Below are 14,014 nucleotides of genomic sequence, written 5' to 3'. Positions count from 1 at the left end.
GTGAAAGTTTACAACTCTTCTTGGTTTAAATAAGGCTATGCTGTATCTTCAGGTCTGCCAGCATCCAAACTCCAGAATGAGAGAATGGGGGGCAGAAGCGTTAACCTCTCTCATTAAAGCCGGGCTTACATTTAACCATGACCCTCCATTATCACAAAATCAGGTAAAGTAAGTTTTTGTGAAATGATTCTTTCCTTTTCTGGAATTCATAATGAACATGAAATCAGAGTCTTCCCTACAGGTAATTCAACAAACAGGTGGCATTCACAAAGCAGTTTTACTATTGAGTTTATAAATACTGTAGATGGAACTTTGTGTGGTAAGTACAGAGATCATGCATTCTGATCAGCTACAACCTCCTTCCCTTCACACATGGAGAACAAAGAATGATGTTGCTAACTCACTGTGTTCATGTAGTAGAACAAAATGTGGGCCACCGTCCTCAGTACAAAACCATTCTAAAATGGTTAGAGGAATATAGAAAATTTTAACAGAAGGCACAGGATTACAAGATACAATTTATACACCAAAAGAATCTATCCTGTCTCCCTATATAAAGCCATTATATATATGAGAGAGAGAGAAAGTTAGCTGATTTTCCTACATATACTTTGGCTTTTTCTCTTCAGCTGTTTTTTAAATTTTTCTGTCTCCTATTCATTTCTCGGCATTTAATAAAAAAAAAAAATTAGCCCTTTTCTGTTCTTACTCTGTCCCTATAATTTTTTTATTCTTTGGCAATATATATTTTTATTTTCTGACTTAAAAGTTATGTCTCTTTTTTAGAAGTGTAATAAAACTAGGTTCTGTAGTGTTTCAAATACTACCTGTTATTTAATAAATTTTACTTCAGTGCAGATTTCTTTTCCTACTTCTAATTAATCTTTTGGGCCAGATTTTCTATTTAAATCTGCCCCATAGGCACTACTCAGTTTAGGAACCAGATTCTTAAAGTGACTGACCAGCTGAGAAAAACCACCATAGGGGAGAAAACTTTCAGCTGGCAGAAGACTGGCAGGGTTGGTTTCATTCACCCTAACATAGGGAAATTGCCAAAGGCAGGATGCAACCATGTTATATCAGTCTTTCATTTGTGTATGCTAGAGCTAGCACAGACTAGACCACAGAGTCACAGGGCTGAGTGCTGCTAGACAGTGATTGGATGCACTGAGGGAATCAAGTCCTTCACGTGGAGTCAAACCAGCAAGGCCTGAGATAAAAGTTCAGTATTTTTTGACTGAGGACTAAGTTCTGGTGAGACCTGCAATCTTCCGGTCATTTGACATTTGGAATGGAAAATTATATCACCAGAACAAAGCAACTATTAAAATGAGAACTTTTAAGTTCACTCAATGTATATGTATATTTGTCCAAAAATTAAAGTAATGCATATGTTGGGCATAGATGGCTATGACATACCAAATGAAACATAAAGGAACATAAAAGTATTGTTTCGTTTTAATGTGATATGACCTGTTCCATTTAGGGTAAAATGTTTTGGAGATTTGGCGGGGGAGGGAGTTTGTTATTGAAAAATAAAAGCCTTGAGGACTTTGGCATGGAATGTCCCTTTCTGATACTCTGCCCTTCTCTTTTAAGTCCTCCTTTCTCCTTCCCATTGCATTTGAAGTTGACTCAGTAGTAAATATTAGTTACTGCTCATCTGTATCACTTCCCTTTTCATTTGAAAAACTGCACTGTGGAAAAAACTGCTAATTATGCTTTCATGGTAAAAAATTAAAGATCTGTCAACCATGAAAAATAAATGAAATCCTGTATCATCTCATGCCTCTTAATATTATAATAATAATACTCATAAAATAATGCTTAGCATTTTTATAAAGATTCATAAGCCCTGCACAAAATAATAGTTAATCTTCAAAACACTTCTGTGAAAGATTACAGTTTAAAGATTCCATCCTCTCAGCATCCATTACATGAATACAAGATTGCCTGGTAACTCCCACAGCTGAAGAGTTTTATAGTGAGGTGCATCAATCCCAACATGGGGAATTTTCCAATCCTGTAGTGCAAGTGGTACAGTCCACTGGTGTTCTCAGCTGTCAGTTCCTTTTGGTGCAAAAGATGGAACATTCACTTATGCACTTTCATATAGGCAAAAATGTGTGACCTCGAAAGCAAAAACCTCCAAACTTTGAAGAGAGGCAGGTGTGGTTGTCTTTGTGGAGAATAACAGTTCTGTGAGAGAACTTCAAAGGACCAAAATTACAAAGTAACTAGTTTTCCCTACTCTGAAGATACCATTATCACACTGACTGTTGAGGGGAGCAGTGGCTGAACCACTAACACAAGTAGAATTTGAATGTACCACCTGTTCTGTGGGATGAAGGATGCATGTATAGAATCATAAAACCAAAGAACTGGAAGGGACCTCGAGAGGTCATCTAGTGTAGTCCTCTGCACTAAAGGCAGGACTAAGTATTATCTAGACCATTCCTGACAGGTGTTCGTCCAACCAGCTCTCAAAAATTCCCCAATGTTGGAGATCCCACAACCTCCCTAGGCAATTTATTCCAGTGCTTAACCACTCTGACAGTTAGGAAGGTTTTTCTGATGTCCAACCTAAACCGCCCTTGCTGCAATTTAAGCCCATTGCTTCCTGTCCTATCCTCAGAGGTTAAGAAGAAGAATTTTTCTCCCTCCTTCTGTAATAATCTTTTATGCACTTGAAAAACTGTTATCATGTCCCCTTTCAGTCTTCTCTTCTCCAGACTAAACAAACACAATTTTTTCAATCTTCCCTCATAGGTCATATTTTCTAGAATTTAATCATTTTTGTTGCTCTTCTCTGGACTTTCTCCAATTTGTCCACATCTTTCCTGAAATGTGGTGCCCAGAACTGGACACAATACTCCAGATGAGGCCTACTTAGTGTGGAGTAGAGTGGAAGAATTACTTCTTGTGTCTTGCTTACAACACTCTTGCTTATACATCCCAGAATGATGTTCGCTTTTTTGCAACAGCGTTACACCGTTGACTCATATTTATCTTATGGTCCACTATGACCCCCAGATTCCTTTCCACAGTACTCTTTCCTAGGCAGTCATTTCCCGTTTTGTATGTGTGCAACTGATTGTTCCTTCCTAAGTGAAGTACTTTGCATTTGTCCTTATTGAATTTCATCCTATTTACTTCAGACCATTTCTGCAGTTTGTCCAGATCATTTTGAATTTTAATCTTATCCTCCAAAGCACTTGCAACCCCTCCCATCTTGGTATCATCCACAGACTTTAGAAGTGTACTCTTTATGCCATTATCTAAATCATTGATGAAGATATTGAACAGAAGTGGACCCAGAACTGATCCCTGCGGGACCCCACTTGTTATGCCCTTCCAGCATGACTGTGAACCACTGATAACTACTCTCAGGGAACGATTGAGTGCTTGCATGGAGGGATATAGCCCTCCAAGGATCCTTGGTTATGGAAGTTCCCAACCAGTTTCACACTGGTGGCATGAAACTTAGGAATGAGACTCTTGTGAAATCGTTGTCCAAGAAGCAAAATTACAAGGAATGTGATTTTTCTTAATCCCAGTTTATAGATGAGTAAACTGAGATAGTAGTTAAGTGAGTTGCTCAGGGTCACACAATAAGTCATTGCAAGAGCTTGAGTGAGAATGTAAGAGTTCCTGATTCTTGGCCATGAGCTCTCAAAACCTGCCAAAGCCCAAGTGTTTGATACTCTGTGAAACAAAGACCCAGAAAGGAGGGATAGATGGTATAAAGGTTGAAATAATCTGGAAATAAATCTTCAGCTGTATCTTCAGTTTAATGATCTAGCACAGGGGTGGCCAACCTGAGCCTGAAAAGGACCCAGAATTTACCAATGTACATTGCCAAAGAGCCACAGTAATATGTCAGCAGCCCCCCGCCCCCATCAGCTCCCCTCACCCCTGCTCCCAGAGCCTCCTGCCCACCAGCTGCCCCGCTGATCAGCACCTTCCCCTCCCTCCCTGCACCTCCCGATCAGCAGGAGGCTTGGGGGCGGGGGAGGAGCGAGGGCAGGCAGGCTCAGGGGAGGACTTGGGAAGGGGTGGAGTGAGGGAAGGGCCTGTGGCAGAGCCAGAGGTTGAGCAGTGAGCACCCCCTGAACCTCCCCGGCACATTGGAAAGTTGATGCCTGTAGCTCCAGCCCCGGAGTTGGTGCCTATACAAGGAGCTGCATACTAACTTCTGAAGAGCCGTGTGTGGCTCCGGAGCCACAGGTTGGCCATCCCTGATCTAGTATTTCTTTGCAGTTATCAAGATGACAATTCCATTTACACTGCACTAAGTTTCTGTGTGGCTTGAATACATTTGGGTCTAAAAGAGTAACCCTCATACTGGGATATAGTTTGGTGCTTATTTTAAAATAATACATTGCAATCTTTTAATATAATGTTACATTTCCTAAGTTTAAACTTCACCTTCAAGATTTAAAAGTATCTCCAAATTTGTTGGGAAATATAATACTTTAAGGAGGGAGAAAAAACGTATACCTTAAAATTATCTTCAAAAGTACCTAAAGAAGTTAGATGTCCAGCCTCCAACTGATGACTTGTAGGCACTTTTGAAAATCCCACTCTAAAAAATGCAGATTTGTATTGTGGCTTCATAAGGGTGCTTTTTCATCTGTTAGTTATTTCTCTCCTTGTTGTTTCTCTATTTTATTTCTAGAGGCTGCAGTTGCTTTTGTTAAATCCATTGAAGGAACTGTCAAACATTATTCATCCTGATATCAGGCTCAAACAATTGGAGTGTGTATTGCAGATTTTGCAGAGTCAAGGTGACAGTCTAGGACCTGGCTGGCCATTAGTCCTTGGTGTCATGGGAGCAATCAGAAGTGATCAAGGGTAAGTGGTTGATATAAACCTGATATAGATAAGAAGACCAGAGAACTCACCATTTACTAATACTCATAATTGTTTTTAGTTATTTCTATGTTCTAAATAGCTGGACTCCCCAGAAAAGAAGTTTTGTTTAAAGTCACAGATTGTCAGCTTTCTACTGAATGAATCTTTCAAGAGACTGAAAAAAATCACTTAAATCTGCAGATTTGTACTGATAATGCCATTAGTATAAATGTTATGGAAAGGTTGGTGCTTTGAAAGATGTGTGTGTTAGAGAGAGACCTATACAGGGTTTGTTACTGTTTTCTATTACCGTGGAATTAAATACATTTTGATAGTAATGGTGAATTTTGACAGTAAAAATACTGATGAATGACAAGAGTAACTTCACAGATACATTTTACATTAAACCTGGCTGAATAAATCCATGGCATGTTTTTGTTTGTAATATTTTAGGATACCAATTCCCACAAAATAACTAAGTGATTCACAAGAGAAATTCATAGGCCTTTTCCACTAGCTTATGAAAATGCATGCAACAATAAAGAAAAAGGCCAGAGGTGATTTCCATTCCTAAGTACCTTCATTACAAATGTCCTTCCTTTTATTCTTTTAATCAAGATAGAACTTGCTTTATAATATCCCTGCTCTGTATATGCACCCTGTTGGAAGATTAGAAATATTAACAACTAAACTCAGAAAATATTTAATGGTTTCTCCCTCTGGGCCATAGAACAATCGCTACATAGTGTTGATCTTAAATTATTTTAATAATCTCTGTTTAAAAGCCTAAAAAACAAGTAGAGAAGGCAAGAAATGAGCCAAAATTTTGACACAGAGAAGTTAAGTAAGGTGCTTATTTACTCTCTTAGCACAAGAACAAGAGGCTAAACATTTAAAATTATTAAAAGGAAATATTCTTCTTCGAGTGATTGCTCCTATGCATTCCAGTTAGGGTGTGCGCGCCGCACGTGTACGGCTCTTCGGAAGATTTTTACCTTAGCAACTCCGGCGGGTCGGCTGGGCGCCCCCTGGAGTGGCGCCGCTATAGCGCTAGATATATACCCCAGCCGACCCGTCCGCTCCTCAGTTCCTTCTTTCCGCCCGTGACGGCCGTTGGAACAGTAGAGTGCTCTCTTGACCTCCACATCCCTAGCTTATCTCTGGTTCTTGTTGTAATTAGTGTATATAGTTAGTTAACATAGTTAGATTAGTTAGTTCGTTAGTAGTTTAAGGGGTATCGGGGGGGCTTAGCCCCTCTTTTTCCCGAAACGGTGCGGGCTCATGCCCAAGGCACCGGGCTTTAAGCCCTGTTCGGCTTGCCAGCGGCCCATGCCGATTGGAGACCCTCACGACTCCTGCCTGCGCTGCCTCCGAGAGTCCCATCGTGCAGATAAGTGCCCTATTTGAAAGTCGTTCAAGCCGAGGACAAAGAAAGAGAGAGACTTTAGGTTAAAGCAGCTCTTGATGGAGTCGAGACTCTGTTGAGTTTGGGTGCCATAGAGGAGGTGCCGAACGGCATGCGAGGCAGGGGATTTTATTCCCGATATTTCCTAATCCCCAAGGCGAAGGGAGGTCTACGACCTATACTAGACCTCCGAGAGCTCAACAGATATCTACTCAAGCTCAAGTTTCGCATGGTAACCCTGGGGACCATTATTCCTTCCCTGGATCCGGGAGACTGGTTTGCCGCCCTCGACATGAAGGACGCATATTTCCATATCGCGATTTACCCTCCTCATCGACGCTACCTGCGTTTCGTCGTCGTCAACATGCACTACCAGTTTACGGTGCTACCCTTGCGCCGCAGGTCTTCACCAAGTGCATGGCAGTGGTGGCCACAGCCCTCCGCCGTTGTCGCATACACGTGTACCCGTATCTCGACGACTGGCTGGTCCGCGGCCCATCCCGCCAACTGGTAGCACGTCAAGTGGCCGAGATCCTAGCCCTGTTTCAGCGCCTAGGACTTCTGATAAACGCCGAGAAGTCCACTTTAGCTCCATCACAGAGAGTGGAGTTCATCGGAGCGGTCCTGGATTCCAATTTAGCCAGGGCCTGCCTCCCTCAACCTCGGCACCAAACTATGGTTTCCTTCGTCCAGGACCTACAATCCTTTCCCACAACAACGGTGCGGTCCTGCCTCCGCCTCCTGGGCCACATGAAGTCATGCACGTTCGTGACCATGTACGCGAGGCTGCGCCTGCACACATTTCAAACTTGGCTTGCGTCGGTGTACCGCCTGCACCGTGACCCCATAGACATGGTGGTCACGGTCACGAAACCGACCCTCGATTCGCTCAACTGGTGGCTGGACCCAGAGGTCGTGTGTGCCGAAGTTCCATTCCGCCCTCCTCGCCCGTCCGTCACCCTGACCACAGATGCCTCGGCGTTGGGGCGGGGGGCACACCTTGGCGACCTACACACCCAGGGTCTCTGGTCGCCCCGAGAGCTCTCCCTCCATATCAATGTCAGGGAGCTGCGGGCGATCCGCTTGGCGTGTCAAATCTTCCACGCCCATCTCCAAGGGTGCTGTGTGGCTATTTTCACGGACAACACGACGGCGATGTTTTACGTCAACAAACAGGGCGGGGCCCGTTCCTCCCTGCTTTGCACGGAAGTGATGCTCCTTTGGGACTTCTGCATAACCCACTCGATTCACCTTGTAGCGTCCTTTCTTCCAGGAGTGCAGAACACGCTGGCAGACCATCTCAGCAGGTCGTTCTTCTCCCACGAGTGGTTCCTTCGTCCCGATGTGGTGCACACAATTTTCCAAAGATGGGGCTTTCCCCGGATAGACCTGTTTGCCTCCAAAGAGAACAGGAAATGCCACCAGTTCTGCTCTTACCAGGGCCGCTCCCAGGGCTCCCTATCGGACGCATTTCTCCGCTCCCGGATGGATCACCTGCTGTATGCCTTCCCTCCATTCCCCCTCGTACACCGGGTGCTACTCAAGTTTCGGAGGGACAGGGCCCGCCTCATACTCGTCGCTCCGGCCTGGCCGAGGCAGCACTGGTACACCCTGCTGCTCAAGCTCTCGGTACGAGATCCCATCCCTCTCCCCTTATGGCCGGACCTGATAACACAGGACTTCGGCAGGCTTCGCCACCCAGACCTGCAGTCCCTACATCTTACAGCTTGGTTCCTGCGTGGCTGACACGAGCGGAGCGCGACTGCTCTGCGCCGGTACAGCAAGTCCTGATGGAAAGCAGGAAGCCTTCCACGCGCTCGACCTACCTCGCGAAATGGAAGCGTTTGGCACTCTGGTGCGATCAAAAGGGTTTCAATCCCTTCGCAGTCCCCATTCCTACGATCCTGGACTACCTCTGGTCCCTTAAGGAGCAAGGACTCACGGTCTCCTCCTTGAAAGTACACCTAGCGGCCGTGTCCGCCTTTCGACCGGCCATAGGAGAACGGTCCATCTTTTCCAATCAGATGGTTTCCCGCTTCCTTAAGGGTCTAGATCGCTTGTACCCGCCGATACGGCGTCCTGCCCCGTCCTGGGATTTGAACCTAGTTCTAGCCAAGCTTATGGGAGCCCCCTTCGAGCCCTTGGCCACGTGTTCCCTGCTCTATTTGTCATGGAAAACGGCCTTTCTCGTCGCTATAACATCAGCAAGACGAGTTTCCGAGCTTCACGCCCTAACGGCTGGTCCGCCGTATACCATCTCCCATGCAGACAAGGTACAGCTTTGGCCACACCCGGCCTTCCTCCCTAAGGTGGTGTCGGCCTTCCATTTGAACCAGGAGATTTTCCTCCCGGTCTTTTTCCCGAAGCTGCACGCCTCAAGTCGGGAACAACAGCTTCACACCCTTGACGTCCGCAGGGCCCTCGCATTTTACATAGAGCGAACGAAGCCCTTCCGGCGTTCGCCCCAGCTATTCATAGCAGTTGCTGATCGCATGAAAGGCAAGCCGGTCTCCTCTCAGAGGATTTCCTCCTGGGTAACATCATGTATCCGGACATGTTACGAGCTTGCTCGTGTGCCAGCTAGCCGCCTCACTGCTCACTCTACGAGAGCACAAGCCTTGTCTGCCGCCTTTCTGGCCCATGTCCCCATCCAGGACATCTGTAGAGCAGCCACCTGGTCTTTTGTCCACACCTTCGCTTCCCACTACGCGTTGGTGCAACAATCTAGAGACGATGCAGCCTTCGGCTCAGCAGTCTTACACTCTGCCACGTCTCACTCCGACCCTACCGCCTAGGTAAGGCTTGGGAATCACCTAACTGGAATGCATAGGAGCAATCACTCGAAGAAGAAAAGACGGTTACTCACCATTGTAACTGTTGTTCTTCGAGATGTGTTGCTCCTATCCATTCCAGACCTGCCCTCCTTCCCCACTGTCGGAGTTGCCGGCAAGAAGGAACTGAGGAGCGGACGGGTCGGCTGGGGTATATATCTAGTGCTATAGCGGCGCCACTCCAGGGGGCGCCCAGCCGACCCGCCGGAGTTGCTAGGGCAAAAATCTTCCGAAGAGCCGTGCACGCGCGGCGCGCACACCCTAACTGGAATGGATAGGAGCAACACATCTCGAAGAACAACAGTTACAACGGTGAGTAACCGTCTTTTTTACAGAATTTATAATTCACTTGCAGAACTCATTTCTTCACAATATCATTCAGATCAAGAACTTAATAGTAATAGAAAATATTAGATGTTTAGATATTCTCATTATTCTTATAAGATAAACTACACAGGAGAAAACATTTGCAAAGGATATAAACCCTCAAACTGTAAGGCATAGACCAACTGCTAACTGACAGGGTTTAGGGGGGAAAACCTTCCTTTATAGACAAGTTATCCCATAATTGTCCATTATGGGGTTTCTTGTGCATTCTTCTGAAGCATTTGGTACGGGAGCATTGCCATTGTGGGAGAGACGAAAATATGGTCCAGTAATTTGATCCAATATTGAAATTACAAAAGAAAATTAGTTCTTCGAGTGCTTGCTCATGTCCATTCCATTCTAGGTGTGTGCGTGCCCATGTGCACAGTTGTTAGAGATTTTTGCCTTAGCGGTATCCAGATGGTCGTGCCCTGCTCACGCGTTGGTATATTAGGCGCTGCCGACCCTATCGCCTCTCAGTTCCTCCTTACCACCTGGGATAGTTTGTCAGAGCGCAAGAGCATTAGCGGTTCTTCACAGCCCATTGTCTGTCTGTCTTTATATATAGTTTGTAGGTAATTAGTGTGACAAAGTTCCGAGCCTGTATTGGTGGGTCCTGCGCTTCTGGGCAGATTCAGTGGCCTCAAACTCAATAAGGCCCCAATGTGACCTCCTTTTCTCATTGTAGTGGCAAGAGTAACTCAGTAGGCAAGAGCCTATTGAGTTACTTTCATCACCGGTCAGTACGGGAAATGGGAAGGGGGAATACCCCACAGTCTCTGTTGATCCATAGAGCTCAGTAGGCACAGTTCGGCCCCCTGCCTGGACTGAGTCCTTCTTCCTTTCTCCAGGGGATCTCTCTAGAGTTTGGTGGGGGAAGAACCCGGGCCCACCCTCTACTCCGGCTTCCAGCCCAGGGACCCTAATGGTAGTGGCTCTTGGAGGCTTTCCTTTCATCACTGACTCTGCTTTGATTTCCTGGGCCACTTCCACCATGGTCCCCTTTTCCTAGCTTCACCCTTACTTCAGGATTCAGCAATGCTTCCTCTCCTCCAGCTTCTATCACCTCAGCTCCCCGGAGGCCACTGGAAGGAGAACTTTTAAACAGTATAAGCGGGACCTTGATTGGTTCCAGCTGTTTCCATTAACCTAATGGCCTTAACTGGTTAATTGGTGTCAGGTGTCTTAATTGGTCTGGAGTAGCCTTTGTTTGGCTATCCAGGGAACAGGGACCTGCTCATTCTGAAGGCTGATATCCCTGCCTTCTACCACTCTCTTATGTTCTTCTGGTCTGAATCTGTCACATTAGTTAGCAATTAAATTAAGTGTTAGGTTAGTTTGTAGTTAGAGTCCCGGCTGGGACTTTACCCCTGAGTGGGACATGCCCCTTTCTTCCAGCTTCAAACCATGCTCATCATGCAACAGGCCGATGCGTATTAGTGACCCCCGTGTCAGCTGTTTGAAGTGCTTCGGGAGTCCCATAGGAAGGACAAGTGAAGAATCTGTAAGAGCTTTTGCCCCAGAACCCAGAAGGAGCAGGATATACACTAGAGTGCCCTCCTCATGGAGGCTGCACTTCGTCCTGTGTTGGAGATGTCCCACTCGGATCCCGCACCACCCACCTCTGCATCGGTGTGGAGCGCAACACCGGCACCGTAGAAGCGGCAGAAGAAGAGCCCCCTGGCACTGGAGGGGAAAGGGACCTCGGGCAAAGGACCTATGTCAGGCTATGTGCCCATCATGGGGGTACCACTGAGGTCAGACACCCGAGCCTAGCCAGGGATCTGCCTCCCAGGAGCGGCAGGGGACCCCGGCTTCTCTTCAGGTCCTCGTTGCCCGAAGTGGCCCCAGCAGCTAAAGAGCAAGTTGGCTGACCGGTACTGCAGACACTGCGCCAGGCTCTGGACTTGGTAAGGCCCCAGCACCTAAGAGCAAGCCAATCATGGGACCACCCCATAGGGCAGTGAAGCACTGTTGGTCCCCCAGACCTCAGGTGTAGATCACCGTCTCTTCGGTCTAGAACCCTAACACCGTATCTCCAACCCCGACACCCCACTCTCCTGCTACAAGATATGGGACACCAGAGTCTAGGCACTGGTCCCCGTACCACCGATACCAGCAAGCTTCCCATGAAAGATCACTATGGTGCAGGTCACCCTCGCTCAGGTGGTCTCCCAGATGTCAGTCCCCACTGGGGCAGGATCACTCCCTGTCATGGCACCAGTCTCCAGCCCCCTCAGTACCATTCGTCGGGCAGTCACCGATCCTTACCTCACCGTAGCCGACCAGTGTCAGTCAGCAGACTCAGACCTTGATGGTTCTGCCCTGGTCGCCAGAAGGGCAATGGTTGGACTGGGACGGGGAATTCAGCCCCTTTCCAAGGAGGGGTGGTTCACCACTGAGCTGATAAGCTGGCACGGCACCTGCAGAGACAGCATGGCAGCAGGGAAAGGACCCGCTCAATGGCCATACTGGAACCCGTGGGCCGTGTCCATGATGCTGGTCCCATATTCCCACCAGTCCTCCCTGGTGGACTCGGACAAACTGCCCCCAGCACTGCTGGCACTGGAGTCGGAGTACGGTACCGAATCCGACTTGGAGGCAGTGCATCGAACTACAGCACCTAAGGAGCCATCTCCAGAGAAGAGGAACACACCCCTCCCCCAGCAGTGCACTTGTCATCGTCGTCTCCGAACAAAGCAGTGGCAGGTCCCTCCGAAACAGGTAGCCCCCCTGCTCCTCCACTCAGGGGTCCTTAAGATTGCCAAATCACTGTGGCAGACCTCCTCTTCGATTTTGTCTGCTTCTAAGAAGGTGAAAAAGAAGTGTTACCTTCCCATGAAAGGGTTTTAATATCTGTATATGCACCCTCCAGCAGCGTCACTGGTCATGTCTGCCATTAATGAACGGACAGGCAGGGCCAAGTCAGTGGCACACCGAAAAACAAAGACACCAAGAGGCTGGACAAAGCCCTGGCTGGGATGATTTAGTTGGTGTTGGTCCTGCTTTGAGCAGGGGGCTGGACCAGGGGATCTGCTGAGGTCTCTTCCAACCCTGATATTCTATGATTCTATGGACTTGCTTGGCAGAAAGATTTATTCGATGGCAAGCCTGCAATTTCGGATGCCTAACCACTAGGCCCCGTTAGGCAGGTACAGTTTTAACCTGTGGGACTCCCTTAACAAATTCAAGGAGGCCCTCCCACAGGTCCGAGCTCAGGAGTTCACCGCTTTAGTGGATGAAGGCATAGTGGTGGCAAGGGGGGTCCTTCAAATGTTGGCCATGAGGTGCAGCTCCTGGTTGCAGTCCTCCGGGTTATCCCAGGAGATGCAGGCCACTATACAGGACCTCCTGTTTGAGGGGGATGGGCTCTTCTCCAAGATCATGGACTTGAGACTCCATGGCCTTAAAGACTCCCATGCCACCCTCCACTCCTTGGGACTTCATACTCCTTAGCAGGCCAGGAACTGTTCTGCCCTCCGCCTCCACAATCTAGGTCCTCTAGGACCTACAGGAGAAAGGATAGAGACAAGGGGTCTAAGCGGTGACACCCATTGTCTTCCCATTTGTCTTCTCAGCCTGGCCCTTCCAGGAACCAAGGAGGCCAGAAGCAGTCATGTTGAGGTTGCACTCGAGGACAACACCCCAGTCACCTCCCAGGATCCACACTCCCATGCTTTCCTCTACTGCCTCTGCCCTTTCTGGTCGGCCTGGTCTCAGCTGACCTTGGACCGTTGGGTGCTCAAAGTAATATCCTCAGCTTACACCTTGCAGTTTATGGCTGACCCTCCCTTCCACCCCCCTTCCCCATCCCTCTTCATAGACCCTTCTCACGAGCAACTCCTAGTCCAAGAAGTCGAGAACCTTCTGTACCTGGAGGTGGTGGAGGAGGTCCCTCAAGACATGAAAAGAAAAGAGGTTCTACTCCCGCTACTTCCTAATCCCGAAAGCAATAGGGGGCCTCAGTCCCATTTTGGACTTGCGTCATCTCAACAAGTCTCTCAAAAAGTTGAAGTTTCGCATGGTCTCTCTGGCCTCCATCATTCGCTGCCTGGATCCGGAAAACTGGTACGCTGCCCTCGACCTGAAGGATGCATATTTCCATTTTCCCAGGGCACAGGTGCTTCCTTTGTTTTACTCTGGGCCAGCGCCATTTCCAATTCACGGCATTGCCATTCAGCCTCCCGTCAGCCCCAAGAGTGTTCAAGAAGTGCCTAACACCTAGTGGCTGCTTACCTGAGGTGCTGGGGTGTTCAAATTTACCAATATCTTGATGATTGGCTAATAAAGGGTTGGTCTCGGGTTCCAGTGCGGCAGTATCTCGATCTTGTTTGTTCCACGTGTCATGACATGCGGTTGTAAATAAATGAGAAAAAGTCAACCTTAATTCTGGTACAAAGCATAGAGTTCATTGGAGCGGTCCTCGACTCTACTCAGGCCAGATCCTTCCTCCCTGAGGCTCAGTTCCAAGACGTGGTGGACCTCATCTCGTGCATGCAAGCCCATCCTCTTACTACTGCTCACATGTGCCTGCACTTGTTGAGCCACATGGTGGCCT

General features: G+C 47.7%; 1 protein-coding gene across 8 annotated transcripts in view; it reads left to right on the top strand.

The window, feature by feature from the left end:
- The window catches only part of MON2 (MON2 homolog, regulator of endosome-to-Golgi trafficking), a 163,172-nt gene that overhangs the window by 83,656 nt on the left and 65,502 nt on the right, over positions 1-14,014 (top strand). For all 8 annotated transcript variants that reach the window (XM_039503322.1, XM_039503312.1, XM_039503343.1 and 5 more), the window contains 2 exons: positions 53-163; positions 4,679-4,854. In XM_039503322.1, coding sequence (XP_039359256.1) covers positions 53-163; positions 4,679-4,854 — 287 coding nt within the window. The remainder of the gene's footprint in view (positions 1-52; positions 164-4,678; positions 4,855-14,014) is intronic.

The sequence above is a fragment of the Mauremys reevesii genome, linkage group 1 (assembly GCF_016161935.1).
Source record: "Mauremys reevesii isolate NIE-2019 linkage group 1, ASM1616193v1, whole genome shotgun sequence".
In the NCBI taxonomy this organism is placed as follows: Eukaryota; Metazoa; Chordata; order Testudines; family Geoemydidae; genus Mauremys; species Mauremys reevesii.
This window is presented reverse-complemented; position numbering and strand designations above follow the sequence as displayed.